The sequence below is a fragment of the Mixophyes fleayi genome, chromosome 7 (assembly GCF_038048845.1).
Source record: "Mixophyes fleayi isolate aMixFle1 chromosome 7, aMixFle1.hap1, whole genome shotgun sequence".
NCBI classification, from domain to species: domain Eukaryota; kingdom Metazoa; phylum Chordata; class Amphibia; order Anura; family Limnodynastidae; genus Mixophyes; species Mixophyes fleayi.
This window is the reverse complement of record NC_134408.1, coordinates 45,499,854-45,520,092: the sequence shown is the minus strand read 5'-3', so window position 1 is coordinate 45,520,092 and position 20,239 is coordinate 45,499,854. Positions and strand designations below refer to the sequence as shown.

General features: G+C 39.2%; 1 protein-coding gene across 2 annotated transcripts in view; it reads right to left on the bottom strand.

The window, feature by feature from the left end:
* The window catches only part of SNX29 (sorting nexin 29), a 465,348-nt gene that overhangs the window by 130,119 nt on the left and 314,990 nt on the right, over positions 1 to 20,239 (bottom strand). Inside the window, exon 20 of one of the 2 annotated variants that reach the window (XM_075179780.1) lies at positions 18,342 to 18,404. The exons of the other annotated variant lie outside the window; for it this stretch is intronic. Coding sequence (XP_075035881.1) covers positions 18,387 to 18,404 — 18 coding nt within the window. The 3' untranslated portion in view covers positions 18,342 to 18,386. Of the gene's footprint in view, positions 1 to 18,341; positions 18,405 to 20,239 lie in introns of those variants that run through there. 2 annotated transcript variants of the gene reach the window in all.

Here is a 20,239-nt window from a genome sequence, read left to right as displayed (position 1 = left end):
GGGCTAGAGAAGCAGGCCTAGAGGTACATAGGTGATGGAATAATAGAAGGAGAAAAGAGGACCCTGCTCATGAGACTTTATGACATAGAGGGAAGGGGAAGACACAAATAGTGTGGTACCAAGTGAGTGTCAAGGTGAAAACTGGGCAAAAGAGTTAGGAGGAGGGCTGACAGGCTTGAATAATGAAATAAGTTTTAAGAGCACGATTGAAGCCTTAGATAGTAGAGGCTAACCTGATGAGGGCACGGGAGATTGTTCTAGATAGGGCTGAAATTAGAGAGACAGGAAAAGTAATAGGGAGATAACAGCATGTTTGAAGGAGGAGGGGAAGTTAGCAGAGGAGAGGAATAGGTTGAGTAGATGGGCGCAGGCTTCTTCAGAGAGAAAACTGAGTAAGGGAGAGAAGATAGGTTCAAGTGGGCATGTGGAGGCTGTGAGTAGGATAGTAGGGTGCATATTTTATCTGCTGATACTGGAGTGAAGGAATAGAAGGTTGGTGCGTTAGTGAGCGGGGATAACAGTGGAAAGCAGGGAGGTGGAGATAGCATCTACAAAGAAGGGTGGGAGCAGAATCAAGGGGGGTAGGGAGGGAGGAGAGGATAAGAAGAGAATAGACTAAAGGGAATTGTCATAACATATGGACTTAATTTGAGGTGAAGTGGGTAGCAAAGACGAGGGAGAGACTGAGGAGGGGAATGGGAGTGGAGGAGAGAGTTGAAGGTGGCAAACAGGTGATGGGGGTTGGATTAATAGGAGGAAATGAGAGCCTTGAAGTAGCTTTGTTTAGAGAGTCAAAACTGTAAGGGGAGAGAACAAACTTAAAATGAAAGAAGTAAGCATTAGTGTGTGACTTCCTCCAGAGTCTTTCAGTGCTATGGGAGCATTTTTGATGATTGCAGATAAATTTGGAGTGCAATGGTTAAGGCGAGGTTCAACGAAGGTTGATAGTGACAGTTGGGGCAACAGAGTAAAATTCAGTGGTAAGGGTGTAGTTATAAAAGGAGGCTGCCTGATCGGAGCAAGATGCTGATGGGGAGAGAATAGACACCCGGGAGTAGGAGAACATGGTAGGATCAATGGTGTCCAGGTTACGTCTGTTAAAAGTAACTTTTGGGGATGGGTAAGGTGAACGAAGTGAGAAGATGCTTAAAGAGAGGAGATGGTGGTTAGAGAGAGGGAAAGATAAATTGTGAAGCCTGAGACAGTACAGAGGTGAGAAAAGACCATTCAAAGGTGTGGACACTGTGGTTGGAGGGAGAAGTGGTCCAATGAGAGACCAAGGGAGGAGGAGAAGGAGGGAGGCTTGGAAGCAACAGGGTTGGATGGCCTAGGTGGAAGAGTGGATGGAATTTACAATGAATACTGAATGAACATTAAATGAATATTGTAGCTTAAAACTCCTAAGCCAATACCTGCATTATACAAACTGAACATGTCCTATACTGTATATATGAAAGCCATTGCTCTGCATATATACTTGTGTATGCTTTCTACAGTTTATATACAGATTTTACATAATGTAGCCACTTATAATAGGAACAATTTTAATCACAAACAAAAACTCATTACCATAGCCATTAACTTAAATATTGTATTCACAGAAATTAGTCCAAACTGCTGTGCTACAAGATTAAACAATTTAGAGATATAGGTCATTGTAATTAAAAGATTCATTAACTTTCAATATGAAATTTACAGTAGGTCATCTTGACCATGTAATAAAACTAATAAAACATTAATATAAATAAAGCAGTGTATGCATGCATAGTAAGTAAACCTAACAGTTATTTTGATTATTAGTTTTTAGTTCAAACCAATAGCTTTAGGTCTGAGTACTTTCCAAAATTGTCAAATTAAGTTATTTTGTTTGCTGATGGTCAATTTATACCATATTGTTTAATGTGTCTTTTTTTCCATTTGAGTTTACATTCTTTTATGTTATTAAATAGTAGTTTAATAGTTTATAACTTTGTATTAAACATGCTATAAATCACTGACAGGGAACAGGCAGGGATCTTTCACGTGTCTTTCCCAGATGTATGCGCCCACTGTGATATTTTTTCTGTTTTACGTCATAAAGCAGAGAGTAAGACTGAATGTGATCAGAACTTCTGTCTTCTGTATCACATGACCTCCTTGTTTTAATGTGTTTCTAAACTTTTCATAACTTTTTCCATTTGAGTTTGTGTAGTATTGAATAAACACACTGACCACTTAAATATATTAGGAACAGCACCCAATGAACGGTTTACTTTCTGAGCTCATGCACATCTCAGAAAAGATGAGAGTTGGGCACAACATATAAATACATTTCTTAGACCACAATCCTCATTGATTATGTATTGTAGAGCAATTTGCTTGTGGCTCATGGCGTAATAATTTCCTGAATGTGCGAACCAATCATTCAGCTAATCCATACTCTGGCTAGTATGATGCTGACGTGAAGTTCTTTATGCCATTACTTATCAGGAATGTCTGGAATTCTTATGAAATGAAGGGACACACATTATCACTACATATTTATTCCGGTAACCCATTTCTAGAGAATATAGTTCTCAAAACAGAAGATGTAGACTTCAGCTTGCGGACTTCAGACAACTTAGAATGTGCAACCACTGCAATCAGAAATGTAATCCATGAATGGACCTGCAAAGTCCAAATGAACTCATTTTACAAGGGTATAATGGAGTCATTGATTGCAGGCTACCATACATAACTTCTAGCTAAGGTCTTCAATTTCAATGTGCCGAGGGCCTTCATGCAATTCTTCCAATAATCTTTTATGAAGTTTGGTAGGTACTACTGCTCTGGACCCACACATGAATGTTCCTCGACACAGAGACAGTTGATCTCTTCTTTCTAAGAATCCTGGATACAATGAGTTGCCCTGTTTTGGCCAACTATGAACTCTAATATCATAAACTTTAGATAATACTATATCACTTCTGTCATGACATTTTATTACCATGCATTAGTCATAAACTGCAGTTATCCACCATAGGAATTGCAAAACAATACATGTTAATTACCATTCCACACTCCACCTCCCTGTTCATCTATACTCTAAATCTGCAGGTTATATTATGGAAATCCAAACCATTTTTCTGACAGACTTAACCGAAAGTATCCTAATAATAGAGCAAAATGGGTACCTAACATCATTCCCCTCAAGAATTTATTACTCAAAAGTGGAACAAAAAACATTTTTTATAAGAGGTTCACAATGTCTTTTTCCAATTATATGGTAGAGATGCTCAGGCTCAGTGCCCTGAGAACCAAACAGACCCGAACTTAGCAGATAAGAGTACCGAGCCGAGCTGGCTAAGTACTTTTGCGCATCCTTGGAATTGAAAACGAGGCAAAACGTCATTGTTACATCGTCGGATCTTGTGAGTTTTGGATTTTATAAGTAATGCCCTTCACGGCGATCCAGCGACATTTTACAGAGGGACACAGAAGGGGTAGAACAGTTCTTGACAGTCTCTAGTGCAGTTGGGCAGCGTCATAGGTAGAAATGAAAGAGGAGGGGTAGCAGTGTTCTTCAAAGTCTCCAGTGACATTCAGGAGAGCTTCATTGCTCCACTACTAATTGTCATTGCTGAAATAGAAATAATAGGGCTGGAAGGCTTGCTCTTCTAAATCTGCAGTCACATTGTACTGTGTTATATAGGTAACACACAAAGAGGAGAGCTCCATTGCTAATTGTCATTGCTGAAATAGAAATAATAGGGTTGGCAGTGTTCTTCAAAATCTGCAGCTACATTGTACTGTGCCATAGCTTACCCAGAAATACAACAGGTGGAAATGTTTAGTGCTGAAACAGAAATTCAAATAATAAGGCTGGCAGTGTTAATAAAAGTATCCAGTCACATTTTACTGTGCCATAGCTCATACAGAAACAGGAGGGGTGGCAGTGTCTTTGTCACTCTCCAGTCTTCAGTGACATTGTTCCTGTCACTCTCCAGTCTCAGTCATGATGATACTAATCCCTCTACCTCATGTGCTCAAGCCTAAGTTCAAGTGCATAGTGGTTCAAGTCAGAGAAACCAAAATGTAAATAAAAAGCTTGTACCTTTTTAAAGAAAAAAACACCCTTCTAATAAAGGTGACAGTTTACTGTAGAAAAACATAAAATTGCCAACATGCCATTCTACCCAAAATATTACCAAACATACCAGCATCAGCTAGCTCCCTTTTCTCAGCTAGGTCTCAGCACCTGCAATCTACACTGTCATTATATGCACCCTCATCAGTGTGTACATCATCCTCAAACAATACTAATTCATCCTCGCGGGAATCCACCATCACAGAAGTCTGTGTACATTGATGTTATTGCCGGTAATGGCCTTCCTCATGAAATCTGTAGTTCATTTTACGGAAGAGCTGTCAAGATTTTTGGGCAATTATTTTAGACCAGACCAAATGTCAAAATGCTGTGCAGACTCATCTGTATCCAGCGGCAATGCAGAGGAGTGCCTTGGGAAAGCTACGTTTTTTTTCCTAGCAGCAATTTCCAGAGAAACTGAGGGAGGAGATGACATTGTGTCATGTACCACTTGAGCTGTCAGCTTTCTGACCAGGAGCTCATTGCATCTCTTGAGATCTGGGTCAGTTGGAAAAAAAGAGAAGACATAGCTCTTAAACCTAGGATCAAGCACAGTTGCCAAAATGAAATGATCCGATTTCAAGATATTGATAACTCTTGGATCCTGGCGAAGCGAATAAGGTACTTAATCTACAAGTCCAACATAATTAGTCTAATTAGGGGATCACTTCACTCAAGCTGACAGTGTCTGCACTCTCTTCACATGTGACTACTTCTAGAGGTTTCAACAGCTTGCACAACACGGAAAGTATTCTCCACTTCGATGGACTAAAGTACATGTGATGGAATCCCTCTCACTGTAATGCTCTTACAATATTGGTGGCGTTATCAGAAATCACATATCCTCAGGAGAGTCCAGTAAGGATAAGCCATGTTGCAATGACATCCCTTAGTTTTTCAAACAGGTTGTCAGCGGTATTACCTCTGACCTGCGCCTTGTCTCATCTCTGATAACCACCTCTCACTCCTGCCTTCAAGACTTCTCCCGAGCTGCTCCCCACTTATGGAATTCGCTACCACACTCAATCAGACTTTTCCACAGCCTTCAAATCTTTAGATGCTCTTTGAAAACCCATCTCTTTTTTAGAGGTGACCTTATCCTTGATAACACTATTCACGCTAATGCACCCGCACAACTATCAGCTGTGCCCTCTTCCTTTTAGACTGTAAGCTCTCTAATGAGCAGTGTCCTCCATACCCTTTGTTTTCATATCTACATTCATTTTGTCTGCCTTGTCTGTTCTTGTTTTTACGCATGTCCTGTTTTATGTATGCCCTTGTCTTCCCTACTGTACGGTGCTATGTAGCACTGTGGTGCCTTACAAATCTACGATGATAATAATAATAATAATATGCCTCTTAGTGAAGCAGATGATACACAGAGTAGACTGCCTCTGAAAAATGTGATGTTCTTGGGTACATGCTGCTGCTGTCCCTGCTGGTGAAGGCGAATCACCAACCCAATGGGCTGTCACAATCATATAATCTTTAGTTTGCCCAGTTCCGCTTGTCCACGTATCTGTGTACTGTGGGTAGAATGGCATTTTGCAGCCCAATAATTACATTTTCATGAACCTTCTGGTAGAGGTGAGGAATAGCTTTTCTAGTAAAATGGTGGTGTGATGGAATTTGGTAACGGGGACAGAAGACTTCAAGTAACTGTCTAAAAGCAGCTGCATTAATAGTGGATATTGGACGCAGATCTAATACTAGCATAGTCGCCATGGTGTCTGTGATCCTCTTTGCGACTGGGTGACAGCTTTCATACTTGCTTCTCCTTGCAAAGGATTGTTTAGCAGTCAATTGTTGTAAACTACTAGTAGTCTTCTTCTTGGTCTGCTTCTGGGTTGAAGATTCACACCCAGCAGTAGGCACAGCAGCAGTGGGACTAACGCTAAAGGATTCTTCTGAGGAGTCCTGGAGAGTGGAGGAGTCATCTCGGCTTAGAAACTTGGATGCAGGACTAACATTTATGAGGATATTGATGATGATGGTGTTGGGGGTGTGGATTGCAGTTGCTGGGATCTAGCTGAGAGAATGGAGGTAGCTGATGCTGCATTGCTTGTTATTTTTTAGCATAAGTTTCTAATTTTTACAAAAGCTTTCCATGAACTCGCTTCAAATGGCGTAACATGGATGAGGTTCCTAGATGGTTAAAGTCCTCTACTGACTGTGGCTTTACAATGCTACAAATGGCTAGACAACTGTTGTCAGGATTTGTATAAAAATAATTCCACACATAAAGGTGGATTTTTTGGTCTTATGCCCAGGCATGACAATGGCCTTCTTCGTATCACTGAAAAGAACTACTTCCACTGGTGCATGACTTGCCACAGTAGAGCACTTTTTGCTTAGATGCCTTAAGCCCATTGCTAGCTTGTTTTGTGGGGGCCCAAACAAACCAAGCACTTCAGCCATAAAAGAGGCACTGCTTGTCGCTGTGCTTGCTTTGTTAAAGTGTACATGTCCTTTTCAATATCTTACATAAGGACAATTCCCAAGGACAATTCCATCTTGTACCACTTTTCTTTTCTGCCACTGCTGTGTGGCAATGTTTCCTAGATGTGCTAGGAACTGCCGTATGTTTGAGTCATTGCTCTGACGCTTAGCATCCAGCCAGGTCACTGCAGTCTTTGTTTGAAAGTGTATGAAAATAATATTGTGACCTGTGAGGTGGTCAAAATTGACTGCAAATGACTTGAAATTAGTGTTATTGAGGTTAATAATAATGTAGGGAAAAAAGAGCAAAATGATGTGATTTTAGCAAAACAAATAGGGATCCAAAACCAAAATACGCAAGGGTGGTTGTGCCAAAACCAAAACACAAAGTTAATCCAAAACCAAAACATGGGGGTCAATGAACATCTCTATTATATACATACTGTAGTCACGCAATACATGCCTGACAATTTAGAGACACACTGATTTGGAATAGTTTACTCTCTACAACAATAACAACCCTAAGTCTCACAAATTATATAAAAACTGAATTTGATTGTATTTGGTATATAAGAGCTCGGTAGAACTTTATATTTCGCTTTCAACACCATTTTTTAAAACCTTTTAAACATGCTTCAATGTTGACAGTCCAGCAAATGATGTAGGCACATGGACCTGTACATGCACATTTTCTTATAGGCATTTGCATCTCGTCAGTTTTAATGGTGCCTGCAGCATTCCCAAGTGTTACGCTCTGTAAAATATAATAGAGTTTGTAGGAATGCTCAATAGGTTTTATACCCACTGGCGTAAATTTTATACATTAATAATTTTAGAACAAAGCACTAAAATGCTTCTAAAGGTGCAAACAATTGTACCCCATATACACTTGCAATGTTACTTGTGTTTGGCAGCATTTTAAAAAATGCAGGTTAACTACCGCATGTCAAAAAAGTGACTGTCCCTAGACTGCCTCTTCTAAAGACAAATGTAAGATAATAAATATCCACACGGCCGCCAAGAGGAATTTCGGTCCCAGCAACTTCTTGGGGCTCCTTCCATAGCCCCTACAGACTAGACAGGCAGGCCTGGGGTCCCCAGCAAACCCAGGCCCCAGTACTTTGTACTTGCTCTGCCACTCTCCTCTCAGCACCCCTGTATAAGCATCAGTATTCTACTGCATGACAAACATTCACTGAAAACAAGGACATGGTATTACAGTTCTAAAGAGTATTTGCAGCAGTATTCACATGAGTAAACCAGCTACTCTACAGTAAGCACTGCTATCATGATTTGTAGACGCATTAAGCAAGAGTCAGAGTAGAGGGACACACAGATAAGCAGGGAATGAGGATAATAGCAGTCTCACCTGTGTGTGCATGTGTAAGTAAGTTTGAAATGAGAGGGGCAAGGCAACATGTAGCATCAAAACATTTAAAAGCTAACAAGAGTGATGTGAGGCTCCTGTCATATTGGTGATGGAAGATTGTTGTGTCAAATGTTCATCTATATGAAAGTTCATACTGTACATCATAATAATGATTGGCGTCAGTGTCGGACTGGGACATGAAGGGCCCACCGGGGGAAATGCAGCGGTAGGGGCCCACTACAATGGGGTGTGGCCAACTGTAAGAGGGGTTGTGGTCAGTCATTAAAGGGGATGGGGTCAGGCCATGGAGGACAACGTATAGCACCTTAGTATGGTCCATAAAGAAAAAGAGGACATTTGCAGTGAGGAGCCGCGAAGGAAAAGACAGAAGAGAAGAAAGAAGTCAATAGGAAAGTAAGTGAAGGGGAGCAAATGCAGCATGGAGGGCACTGTGTGAAACAGGGGAGACAGGGAAAGGGGAGGGATGAATTGAATACAATCAATCATCATCAGCTATTTGTGTGCTGTCCATTCTTTGTGGTTAGTGTTCTCTCCCCTCATAGTGTACACAGAAAACAAATGCTATACTACAGTACTAGAGATCAACCATTCATCATATGAAAACCACAATATAAGGGTATAGACTAAAAATTAATATATCCATGAAGCACTATGGAGACCACAAAATTATTAGCATAAAAATATATGCACATTTAAAATATTACATAAATCTAATTACACTCTAGACACTGGCAAATAAAAACAGGACTCTAAAAAATGATCTACCCACAAAATGTACACTCAATAATAATCCAATGCCACTACAAAGGACAAAAGCAAAACATTAATATTAAAGCATATAGCAGATGCAATCCTATAAGGACCTAACTGTCTGAATGTGTTTTATTCTGATTAAGATATGCTTCTATAGGGAATAGAGTCCCACAATTGATTGAAAACAAATAAACATGGAACATGATATAAACAGTGAATTTGGTTACTAGTTTATTAGGAATCCATTCATTGGTCAGCTGCAATAGGATCCTTTTATAGAGGCACTGAAGACGTATATTGCAATGAAGCCATTCTAATTTATCTCCCTCCCTCCGAGGTCACACAGTGGAGAGCTCTAGAGAAGTTTGCACGATTTATTACTTACTGATTACACGGACTCACACTGCAGTTAGGATGGCAACTTTATGACTACAGGACGCCTGCAACTACAGCAGAAGGAGTAATCTGAGATCTGTGTCACTGTGAAGCATTTCTGCCTCTCTCTGTCTCAGGAGCAGGAAGTGTTCTCACGTGCTGGCTGTAGGCAGGGATTAGTTTGACAGTCTCCGTTTCATATGTAGACTGACCGCAACTCGGTAATTCTCTGCTCTGCCTCACCAACAAAGAGGGCGGGGTTATCAGGCAACAGGGCCTCCCGGGGGATACCCCGGCTCCCCGGCAGGCCAGTCCGACACTGATTGGCGTTATGGGTGGACATGCCCTTATAACACAAGGCATGCACAGTGTGCAACATATAATAAAAAGAAGTAATAAAAGAGCTCCCGTTGCCTACACACAGTGGCCATTTAGGGTGTTAATGAGAATGCAACTACTAACAGTGATATCGCTGAAACTTGAGGCATAAAGTCTGCTGTGTGTAGGTTACAGGTACCCTGTAAATTCTGCTATTTTTTCTAAATATTGTACAATATTAATTGCTTCCAATATGATAGAGAAAACAACAAAAATAGCATTCTTACACATATCAACTTTATGATAGCATTATCTTTGATTGTTAATCCATATCTGGTGAAGTTTCAGAGCTGCTCTTTGGAAGTTACTGGGGAGAGCACCGTGAAGTCAGGGTTGGGTGGAAATTAGTAGTACGACTTCTGCCATAATATTCCACCCACCACAGAGCAATTTCGTCATCACACAGCAGTGGGAGAGCATGATAAAGCAAATTGCATCATAACGCCGCATCATCATCACTCCATAGAGGGTGGACCATGATGATGCAAACCATTGAGTCCCTCCTACTTCTTCCCTTGCCCAGGCTTCAGGGAGTTTCCCTCACTCTCTAGGGAGTCTGGGAGATTAAACACAAGATTTGCCATGAATGCATTAATCTCTTAGGCCAAATGACTGCGGTCACTCACAACTCAAAATTATTACTGTCTTTTACTGAATAATAATAATTATTAGAATAAACCATTCCTAAAACTTAACCCCAGAGTCTTCTTGGAGGCAGTGTGTGCACATGCAAGGTTAAATACTTGTCAGTGCAAAAGCATTTGCATATGGGCATAAAGGAATCCATACAATAAATACAAAGTATCCTAAATATGAATGTTGAAAAGAAGTCTCTTGCAAGACATCCATATTAACACAACATAACATAACACAACATTTCAGATTCAGACAGTGGGTTATTCCTGCCCCTCAGTGGCATGGTGCTGGACAGCGGGCTGATTGGGCAGTCCCATTCTCTGTGAGATGGGAGTGCTTCTGCCTTCTCTTTGATGAAGACTGTGATGGTACTCCTTGGGCATCCTCTTTGGTCCAGAATTAGTATCCTCACTGTGGGTACATATTGTTGTTATTGTCGTTTATTGTAGGCAAGTGTTCTTGTATGAGTCTTTCCAATCTTGTATCTATTTTGTCCTCCAAATTGATCACTGGGCAGTGACAGTACAATCATTGATAACCCAGGATGATTGGTCTATTGGGTGTGTGGATGGCATTGAACAAGATCAGCTCCCAGTGACTGAAACCGAAATACATCACAGCACCCGCTTAGTCTCATGAGTTACCACAGCTGGGTTTATGGGTCTTCTATCCACTACTTCTACAGCCATTGGCCTGATGGCATATCTATCTTTCAGACAAAATCCAAGACTATGAAAGTCTAAATTGCTTTAGAATTCAAGAAGGCCTCGGTGTCAATGGAGCAGGCCCCATTGGAGAGGGTGATGGATAGCTGGAATTGAAGAATGGTGTTTGCAGGTTTATTGTGAACTGTTTTCTGACACCTGGCATCTGGAGCTAGTGTTGTGAATCCTCACAGATATACTATCCGGATATAAGATAAATTATTCAAATGCTCTAACACTTCACATTTCCCATCCAATTCTAGCAGACTTTGAATACAAATGTAAAAACCAATAGCCTCCCTTAGAGATTAAATACCTAGGAGTATATATATATATATATATATATATATATATATATATATATATATATATATATATATATATACACACACACACACACATATACATACATGTACATATATAAATATCCCTCCACATTATGGATAACTTACAGCCAACATTGTAGTTGAATGTAGGGGACTTTACCTATTGATGCTGCAAAAACAAATCTGTCCGTACATACAGATATAAGATACTCTGAATCTGATGTACACATTCACACTCAGAGAGGCATGTACGCAGCAGGACAGAAAAATATTTACCAATGCATCTAAACATACTTGACAATAAAGTGCCCAATAAATTAAGAAACCAGTCTGTGCTCCATCTAAACATTTGAAAATCATTATTTCTACCCTTTGGCCTCTTATTTTCACTACTTCCTCAATAATGAGGCAAAGCGGGCACCATCTCTCAGTATGTTATGGGCAGCAGCCAAAGTGTAGCTATAAAGGAGTAATTATCTCTTACTCATCCAAAGGAATACAGAAAGTGTCATAGAGACAGCTCAATCAAAGGCAGCCTTTCCAAAACTGTGCTTCCTAATGATATGGTCGATGTATAGCTGTAATCTGCTGAAACCTATTTTTACAGCTCTTAAAGTGTTTCTCTACCTAAAAACAAGTGTATGTAATTGTAATGTGTGGGGTATCTGAGTAAGAATTGTTTTGTACTTAACATTGCCCCATCATCTCTCCAGATTTAAGAGCTGTACATGTCTCTTCACTGCTTGTCAATACCATAGCATATACAAATTCACGATCACTTTTGTCATACAACTGCTTTTAGAATTCCATTAATGCTAGAGTATTTTCATTTAAGTTCATACTTCTTATAGTGCAAGGTCTTTTCTCTGTTAATACCATAGCCATTGGTTTTGTATGCACTAGTGCGTAAAGTTTTCAGTGTGGCTGGCACTCCACGGTATGTTTAGTAACCCAGATATAAGTAGGCAAGTGCATTTTGTGTAAAAAAAATAAAAAAAACAGACAAACAAATTATGTTTACCTGTTAATTTTGTTTCCTCAAAGGACCTATGGCTGCCCTAACAAATGGTTTAAACTACTTAGGTAGCTTAGCAGAGACTGGAAAAGGAAACACCTCTGAAGGTATATAGTGTGTTTCATCTTCCCTCTAGGTGTGTTTGAGAAACTTTTGAAGCTGGTTATGAACGATATAACAGACAACATGGGTGGGAATATTGGGACTGCCATGGATGCCTTCGAGAAAACAAAATTAACAGTTAATTATATTTTGTTTATTTCCTCTTCAGACTCCCTCTCAGCCCTAATGAATGGGTTGTACCAAAGTAATAACAACTTCGGGTGGGTTCAAGGAAGTAAATTACACCAATAATGAATGCAATCATTTTATTGATCCATAGTCTGAAGGATTTTTTTTGCACACTAAGCATCCTTAGCTGATGTTATGTCCAACAGATAATGTCCTGTAAAGGTGTGAAGTGTTGACCACCCTTGCTGCTTTTGCAAATTTGGCTTGTTGAAGCCCACGCTCTGCATGCCTAAGAGGTTGCCATCACTCTACTCGAAGGTGCCCTCTCAATCCTAGGTACCTCAAGACCGTTCCTTTTTATAGGCTTGTGCAATGACAGCACAAATTCAACTTGCGAGAGTATCTTTGGATGGAGCATGACAGTATCGTGCTTCTGTAGGCAGAACAAAAAGCTTATCAGTTTGTTCTCTCCAGATCTATAGCGTTTGACCTCATGACATCTAGCATATGTAAGCACTTTTCTTCTTCATTATTCATTATACTATTTGCTGTGATCATAGTAATGGTAGTGTAAACTCCTGATTTCTATGAAAAATTGAAACTACTTTAGGAAGGAAAGTCCAATTCATCCGCAGCACTAGATTATCTGGAAAAATGTTCAAGAATAGTTCTGTGCACCATAACACATGTATTTCTCCTATTCTCATGGCACATGTCTCAGAGTGTGAGCCATTTAAGAGAACATTCTTGTAAAAGTTGAAAGGGCATTTTGAAAACAAGATTAAGATCCCACGATGCCAAGAAAGGTCTGATGCAATGATGAATTCTTTTCACCTCTTAAAAAAAAATCATACTACTTAATCATTAAATACGAGTCTTGTGTCCAAAAGGAAGTACAAGTGCTGACACTTATACCTTCAAAGTACTGAGAGCAAAACTTTTCTCTAGTCCTTCCTGCAGAAAATCCAGTACTTGCAAAAATGCTTACTGACATTGGTTAAACCACTATTTGCACCAAAGGACGGTTTTTTTTTCCACATCCGATAGTAAATTACCAATGAATCCTGTTTTCTGTCTTGAACAGTACCTCATTCACTTTGTCGGAGATCCCTTTGCTCATAAGCATTGAATTTCCACCCCATCAAAGAGAGTGTACTCGGCTTCGGTGTGCATAACTGGTCTATGGATATCCGGTAAAAGTGGCAGAGGCCATGGTTGCTCTAGAAACATTATCCAGGCTACGCAAGTCATGATCGATAAGGCCAAAAACAGAAGAATGGGAATTACCTCCACTACATAATTCCTTATTTTCCTCAACGTTCTTTGTGATGGGCATATAACCAATTTATCAAGGTATTCTGAAACATTGCCATCAAGGGTTTCAAACTTTCAATCATCAGTAGAAAGACCTCTTCATGTAGTGCCCAATTTCCCTTGGTGAATTTTGTGGAAATAATAATTCACAATAATCTATATTATTCCAATAAGTATTCATTATGTATATTAATATATTAACAAGCACAGAAAATATTATGTTTTAATACTTGCACTTTAAGAAATAGTTTACTAATCTTTAGCAAAGTCAATATGACCTAAGCTGATAACAAACAACATAATAAATAATGAGATAAATGTCATAAAGGAAATAGCAGGATAAGGGCTTAAGGACAGGAATAAGGAGTATAGACAAGATAGGGGTGTATAAATACAAAAATGTCAGCATAATAAGTCTGATAAAGCCAGATAAAGAAATGGCGCGACACCTGGTCAATGTCTAAATTAAACGTGCAACTTCACCAAAATTGCTGAGACAAACATTATATGTAATTAAGAAGATTCTTGATTGGTTTAGAAAAATCATTATGTCACTTTGAGTATAAAATATATGTATGCTAAAAATAGACTCTGTACCTTATCAAATGCCAGCTGATTCTAACACCTTTATGACAATCACGCTTTAACCTGTACCAAATAAACAACTTTGCATCTAAGACTGTTCATCGTCTTTTATCGATATCGTTCAAAAACAACAATTTGTTAGTGGCTGAGACAGTCTGCCACAATGTTGTACTTGCCTGCTACATAAAGTACTGAAAGAGGCATTAGGTTCTAAGAAAATCTGGAGAGGTCTGTAAAGTTGAATATGTGCAATTGCTCACCAACTGCTCTCATAAGCAAAATGTTTGTATGTAACTTTCTTTTGTTCTGCTGCCATGTGCTCTGTATCACTCGTGTATTCAAATTTGCACCCCAGTGCTGGAGTCTGTTGTTAAGACAACCCAGTCTGGTTTCAAGAGGGTTACTCCTCAGTCTTTTAATATGGCGTATTTCAACCATTTGAGGAACTTTCTGACAGTTCTTATTAATCTGATGTCTAGAGACTCTTGACTGTGTTCCCACTGTTTGTGTAATTCTAACTGCAGATTTCTCATATGCTACACTGCCTACATTTGGACCCCTATTGTGGAAGAGGACACAAATAAGAATCTGAGACAGTGAGATAGGGTTGCAGCTGAGTCTGAATCTGATGCGGTAAACGCATTTTGCACAATCTTTCCTCTGAAGCTGACACTCTGTCTTCTGCTGTGTCTACACCCCAGAAACTGTAGCTGATGTGACAGAAAAAAGTGGAGTTTCTCCCTGTTTATAAACCTACAGTGCCTTTCAACAAAAGTGATCACCTTGCTTGTTTTTGCCAGAGTTATATCTTCTGATTTTCCTACCATCAGGATATCATCCAAGTAGAGCCAAACCATAATACCCTGCTTCCTGAGAGCTACTATTAGAACTACCAGTATGTTAGTGAAGGTTCTCAGGGATGTAGACAGGCAGAATGGTAAGCAAGTAAAATGGAAGTGGAAACTTGAGAAAACTATTATTTTGCTCTGGCAATGTAATGTGTAGATATTTAAAAAGTCCCCTTTGTCTATTGCTGTGATAATGGAACTTAAGGATTCCATGTAAAAATACTTTTTCTGCATCAACTTCACAAGTCCAGGATTGCCTGGAGACCTCCTGACTGCCTCTCTGTTATGAGAAGTTGGAATAGAAACCGGTGCCTAATTGATTGATAGCAACTAATGAAATTACCTGTTTTTTCATCAATATCTGCAGACTGCTGCACAAAGTTTCAATTTGCACTGAAGAGGCTGAACTTTTGGATTTTATAAAGAATGCTGCCCTCTGAATTTTTCTCAAATCTATCTTGTAATCTTTGAATATAATGTCTAAAATCCAATGATCTTGGGTAGCTAGAGTTCAAATATTTACATAATTCAAATTAATGTCCCAACCATTAGATTTTGTCGGCCACGGGTAATTTACCTCCTGTGACTTTCTGAATAACCCAGTCCAGTTTTTCTTAGACTGTGTACCACCTTAAGGTGCAGTCACAGAGCACTTCTAGCACTAGTGCTGAAGCTACGCTCCTGGCAGAGTGGGTAATCATATCCAGGGATGCCTCACAGAGGAACAATCCATGTCCTCATAGTTTACATATTTTTCAGTAAATATTCTCTATTTATTTTTTCTTGAGTATCCTTGTACAACGCATCCATTCAAATCCTAAGTGCCCTGGAAACCGAAGCTATAGCTACTCCAGACTTGACTGCAGTTCCTAATGAAACATGCAGTCTTTTAAAGGACTTCATTTTTCTGTTCAATGGTTCTTTTAATTGACCCCCATCTTCGAGAGGAATGATAGTCTTAGCTGACAGATTTGCTACCATTTTTATCCTGGCATTAGACTTATGTTTTTCTGGTTGCTCATAGTCTTTATTAATAAGAACTTTAGCAACCCTACAAACCAAGAAAACTTTACACTGGTTATCCTGTATCCCCATAGCTTTGCTAATATCATTAAGGATCACCTCGACTATCTCTGTATTAAATTAACTGAGTTCTTCTCTTATATCAGGGTTTTTATCTGTTCCTCTTCACTATCCGAGGACCAATCTTGTTTTTAAAGGATTATTTCTGATCCATATGTTGAGGGCCCTGGTATGCCATCCATGTCTAAATCTAAATCTGTAACCTGGCTCGTTTAACAAATATTGTTTGGTTACAAATACTCTCATTCATTAATTCTTTAAATTTCTCAGGTGGTTGATTTTATTCCTTCCTGATGTGTGGAGTACAGATAGGGGCTTTCCAAATTCTGTTGTCCATTCTCTGCTGACTCTATTCTAAGCAGTTAAAAAATGCACTCCTATCTAGGGGGCCTATTATGGTTGGTGTTCTTCAACCTCTTTGGGACAGGCTCCATGTCCATCTTTCCACAGTAGTATCTCCTTGTGAAGTATACCAAGTTTTTAGCTTGTACAGCTCATCTTCAATGCATGTACCGGCATGAAGCTGGAAATTACATCTGACCGGCACTAGCTTATGATGCAGAGGTTGCATCCAACATGTACTCCACTGTCCTGTACTAGTCAGAATGTCTGCCCCCAAGTTTACTGCTTCCAGCAGCAAATGATGTTCCCAGGAAGCCACCCCCTGCCTCCGCTAGCCTTCCTCTGTGCAGCACAACACCAAAACCTTCTGGAACCTGCTCCAGAAATCACTAGGTAAGTCCCCACTGAAAAAAATAACAGACAAGCTCCCAACTCTATCACTGTCTAATTAACTAAAAGAGGAAAAAGATACCTAGAGGGAGGAGGAGTCACAGTATACACCCTCAGAGGTGTTTCCTTTTCCTGTCTCTGCTCAGCTGACTATGGAGTTAACCCATTTGTCCAAAGAGGAAATAGCATTTAATACTGTTTCCTGTCACACATAAGTAGTGAGGAGCTGCCTGTTGTTTTGAGGTATAAAGGGAAAGCACAGCAAATTTTACAGGTATTTTTGGAACAAACATGACAGTAGGTAAAAGGTTTAGGCAAAAATGCTCTATGTTTTCATACATTTTGTTGGTGATCATTGTGCAGCTAAATCCATTTTCCTCCAAACTTCCTCATGCCTCATAGACTTCCATTAGTTAATAGAACCACCACTAAGTGGCTGGCTCCTCACTGAGCCTAAGACTGGTAGTTCAGTCCCAGTGAGTACTCAAACAAAGGCATGCTGTAGGGCACAGGGTAACTGATCGTTACACAGTTTTGTACAGATGTTACAATGGGGAATGCTGCAGTTGGCCTAAACTGTACAATAAGGAGTACATTTTATACTTATATAGACCCCATATGTAAATTATTTAATTTCTTTGCTGAGGGCTCAGCACCAGTCAGTCTGTTCCTATTTCCTGCATCATGCTGTCAAGAAAAGTTTGGATAAGGGGTGGCCCAAGTTGTTTCCTGTCAATTACAGGTCTCTGGAAAACCTAGGTTGTGAAGCAAATTGCTTTTCTACAGGCTACAAATACCAGGGGGTAAATGTATCATAGTCCGGGTTGTACAAGTCGCCGGAAATCGGCGAGATGACAGCTTAAATTTAAAGCGGCGCTGCCTTGTAAAGGGAAGTTTCCCTTTACAAGGCAGCGCCGCTTTAAATTTAAGCTGTCATCTCGCCGATTTCCGGCGACTTGTACAACCCGGACTATGATACATTTACCCCCAGGTCTCATTTCAACCATCATTTGAAATATTATGCCAGCAGGGTCAAATGTTTGCATGTCACACCCAACCACAATAGCTGAAGCCTGTATTGTCCTTTACTTGTCCTTAATGGAGCAGCCAGCACCACAAATTATTTTTCTTCCATATCCAGGCTGCTCCCACAACACAATGGTACTTCAGAGTCAAACACAGGAGGCACATCAAGCCAGTATGTCCCAGTGCACCAGACTTGTATCTAATATTTCTGCACAGCTGTGACAGGATAAGCACATCACATTTACTTGTATGTGTGTACAAAGCATTTTAGTTATAATGGATTATGGTTTATGTAAGTTGATGTGTTAAAAATGTTCTATTATTAATTAATTGCAAGGCAATTGTACAAAAAACACCCAACAATTTATTACACATACCTGAATATGTGTTAATCTCTAAGCACTATGAATACAGCCAAGGAATGTGGTATTGGCCAAGAATGTGTTTTACTGAGCACAGCAGCCCTAAAATCAGGACAGAGTACATATAAAAAATAAAATGGGTATATTTAATACATTTAAAGACATAGAGGACTACTTGGAATTTGGAGGAACATTGAATAAATGTATACACTTTAGGGGGTACTTGGATGAAACAATACAAGATATGTAGTAAACAAAAACGTTTGAGAAACCCTGTTATAGGTCATTTACAGAACAAAATGTTCTACCTATGACAATTTACATTCTTTTTCATCCTACTGTACAAGTATAACATTCAGCACTTATCTCTCATTAATTTTTTAAGATGAATACCTTATCAGATCCTGAGATGATAAAGCATTTAGACTAAAATAATAATAGTATTATATTATAGAAGAATATGAATTATCTCTATTTTGGAAAAGTGAATCCACAGAGCAAAAAATGTGGGGCAAGATATTAAATGAATACAGTATTGTACTGCAGTTATACAAGCAAAAATGTAATATTTCGCAATCCCTGTATGTTTATAGAGTTGAAATGAAACACATGATGTCACTGCTGCTATGCATACTGGGTATTAATCTTAGTATCTGTTTTGCATGAATAAATGCACAGTACCGCTTATTTTGTTCTGTATGCTAAATGTGATAGATGCATCCACCTCTGCAAAGCTCTGATTATATATATATACATATATATATATATATATATATATATATATATATACATATATATATATATATATATATATATATATACATATATATATATATATATATATATATATATATATATATATATATATATATATATATATATAAACACATCAATAAAACAAGGCTAGGTATTAACAGACAGGCAAAGTGCTAAGATCGCAAACTTACAATCTATAGGACAATAGAATTGAAACCTGAGGTTAAGTGCCACTTATTACATATTGGTGCTGCCAGTTAGCAATTGTAGTGTTTAGTGCTCAATGAAGCACTTAGTGGAGTAATGTGATACAATCACAGGGGCAAAAAGTTTTTGGATAAAGAAGAAAAAGAAGCAATGTGAGTTTGTTGTAACCGTGTTATGTGGTGGTAATGAAGTAGAAAAGATAAAGAAGGTGGTTCAGGAATTTGTTTGCTTGCCAAAAGATAATTTTCAGGGAACACTTGGAGGTTTGGAGGCAAGGGGAAAGTCTTGTTTTACAAGCAAGGGAATTCCACAGAGTGGGTACTGTCCAAACAAAATGAGCGAGAATGGGAGAAGATAATGAGTGTGGAATAGAAGTGCAAATAATTACTAAAGAGGTGTGGTCGAGTGAGGGATATTTTGAAACAAGTGAAGACATGTATGTTGGTGCAGTTGTGTTAATGGCTTTGAATGTTCGTAGAATTATTTTATATTTGGTTTGGTAAAGTGTAGGCAACCAAAGTAGGGACTGAGAGAGCGGAGCAGCAGTAGAAGAATGCTTTGCAAGTAAACTTAGTCTAACCCAGTGGATTCCAAACTTTTTCAGTTCAAGGCACCCTTAGGGTCTCCATAATTTTTTCAAGGCACCCCTAAGTCAAAATACTTACCAAGTAGTCCCCCGCCTTGGTTACCACTGGCCCTGGCTGAGGCACACCTGTGAGATCTCCAAGGCACCCCAGGGAGCCTAGGCACACAGTTTGGGAACCACTGGTCTAACCGCTACATTCAATATATATTGTAGGGGTGAAAGTCTGTTTAGGAGAAGACCAATAGGGAGGGGAATGCAATAGTCAATGCGGGAGATGATGAGTGCATGTATTACAGGTTTTGCAGTATCTTGTGAGTATTCTGGAAATGTTTCACAGATGTATGTAACTGGATTTGGATAGAGACTGCATGTGATGAACAAAGAACAG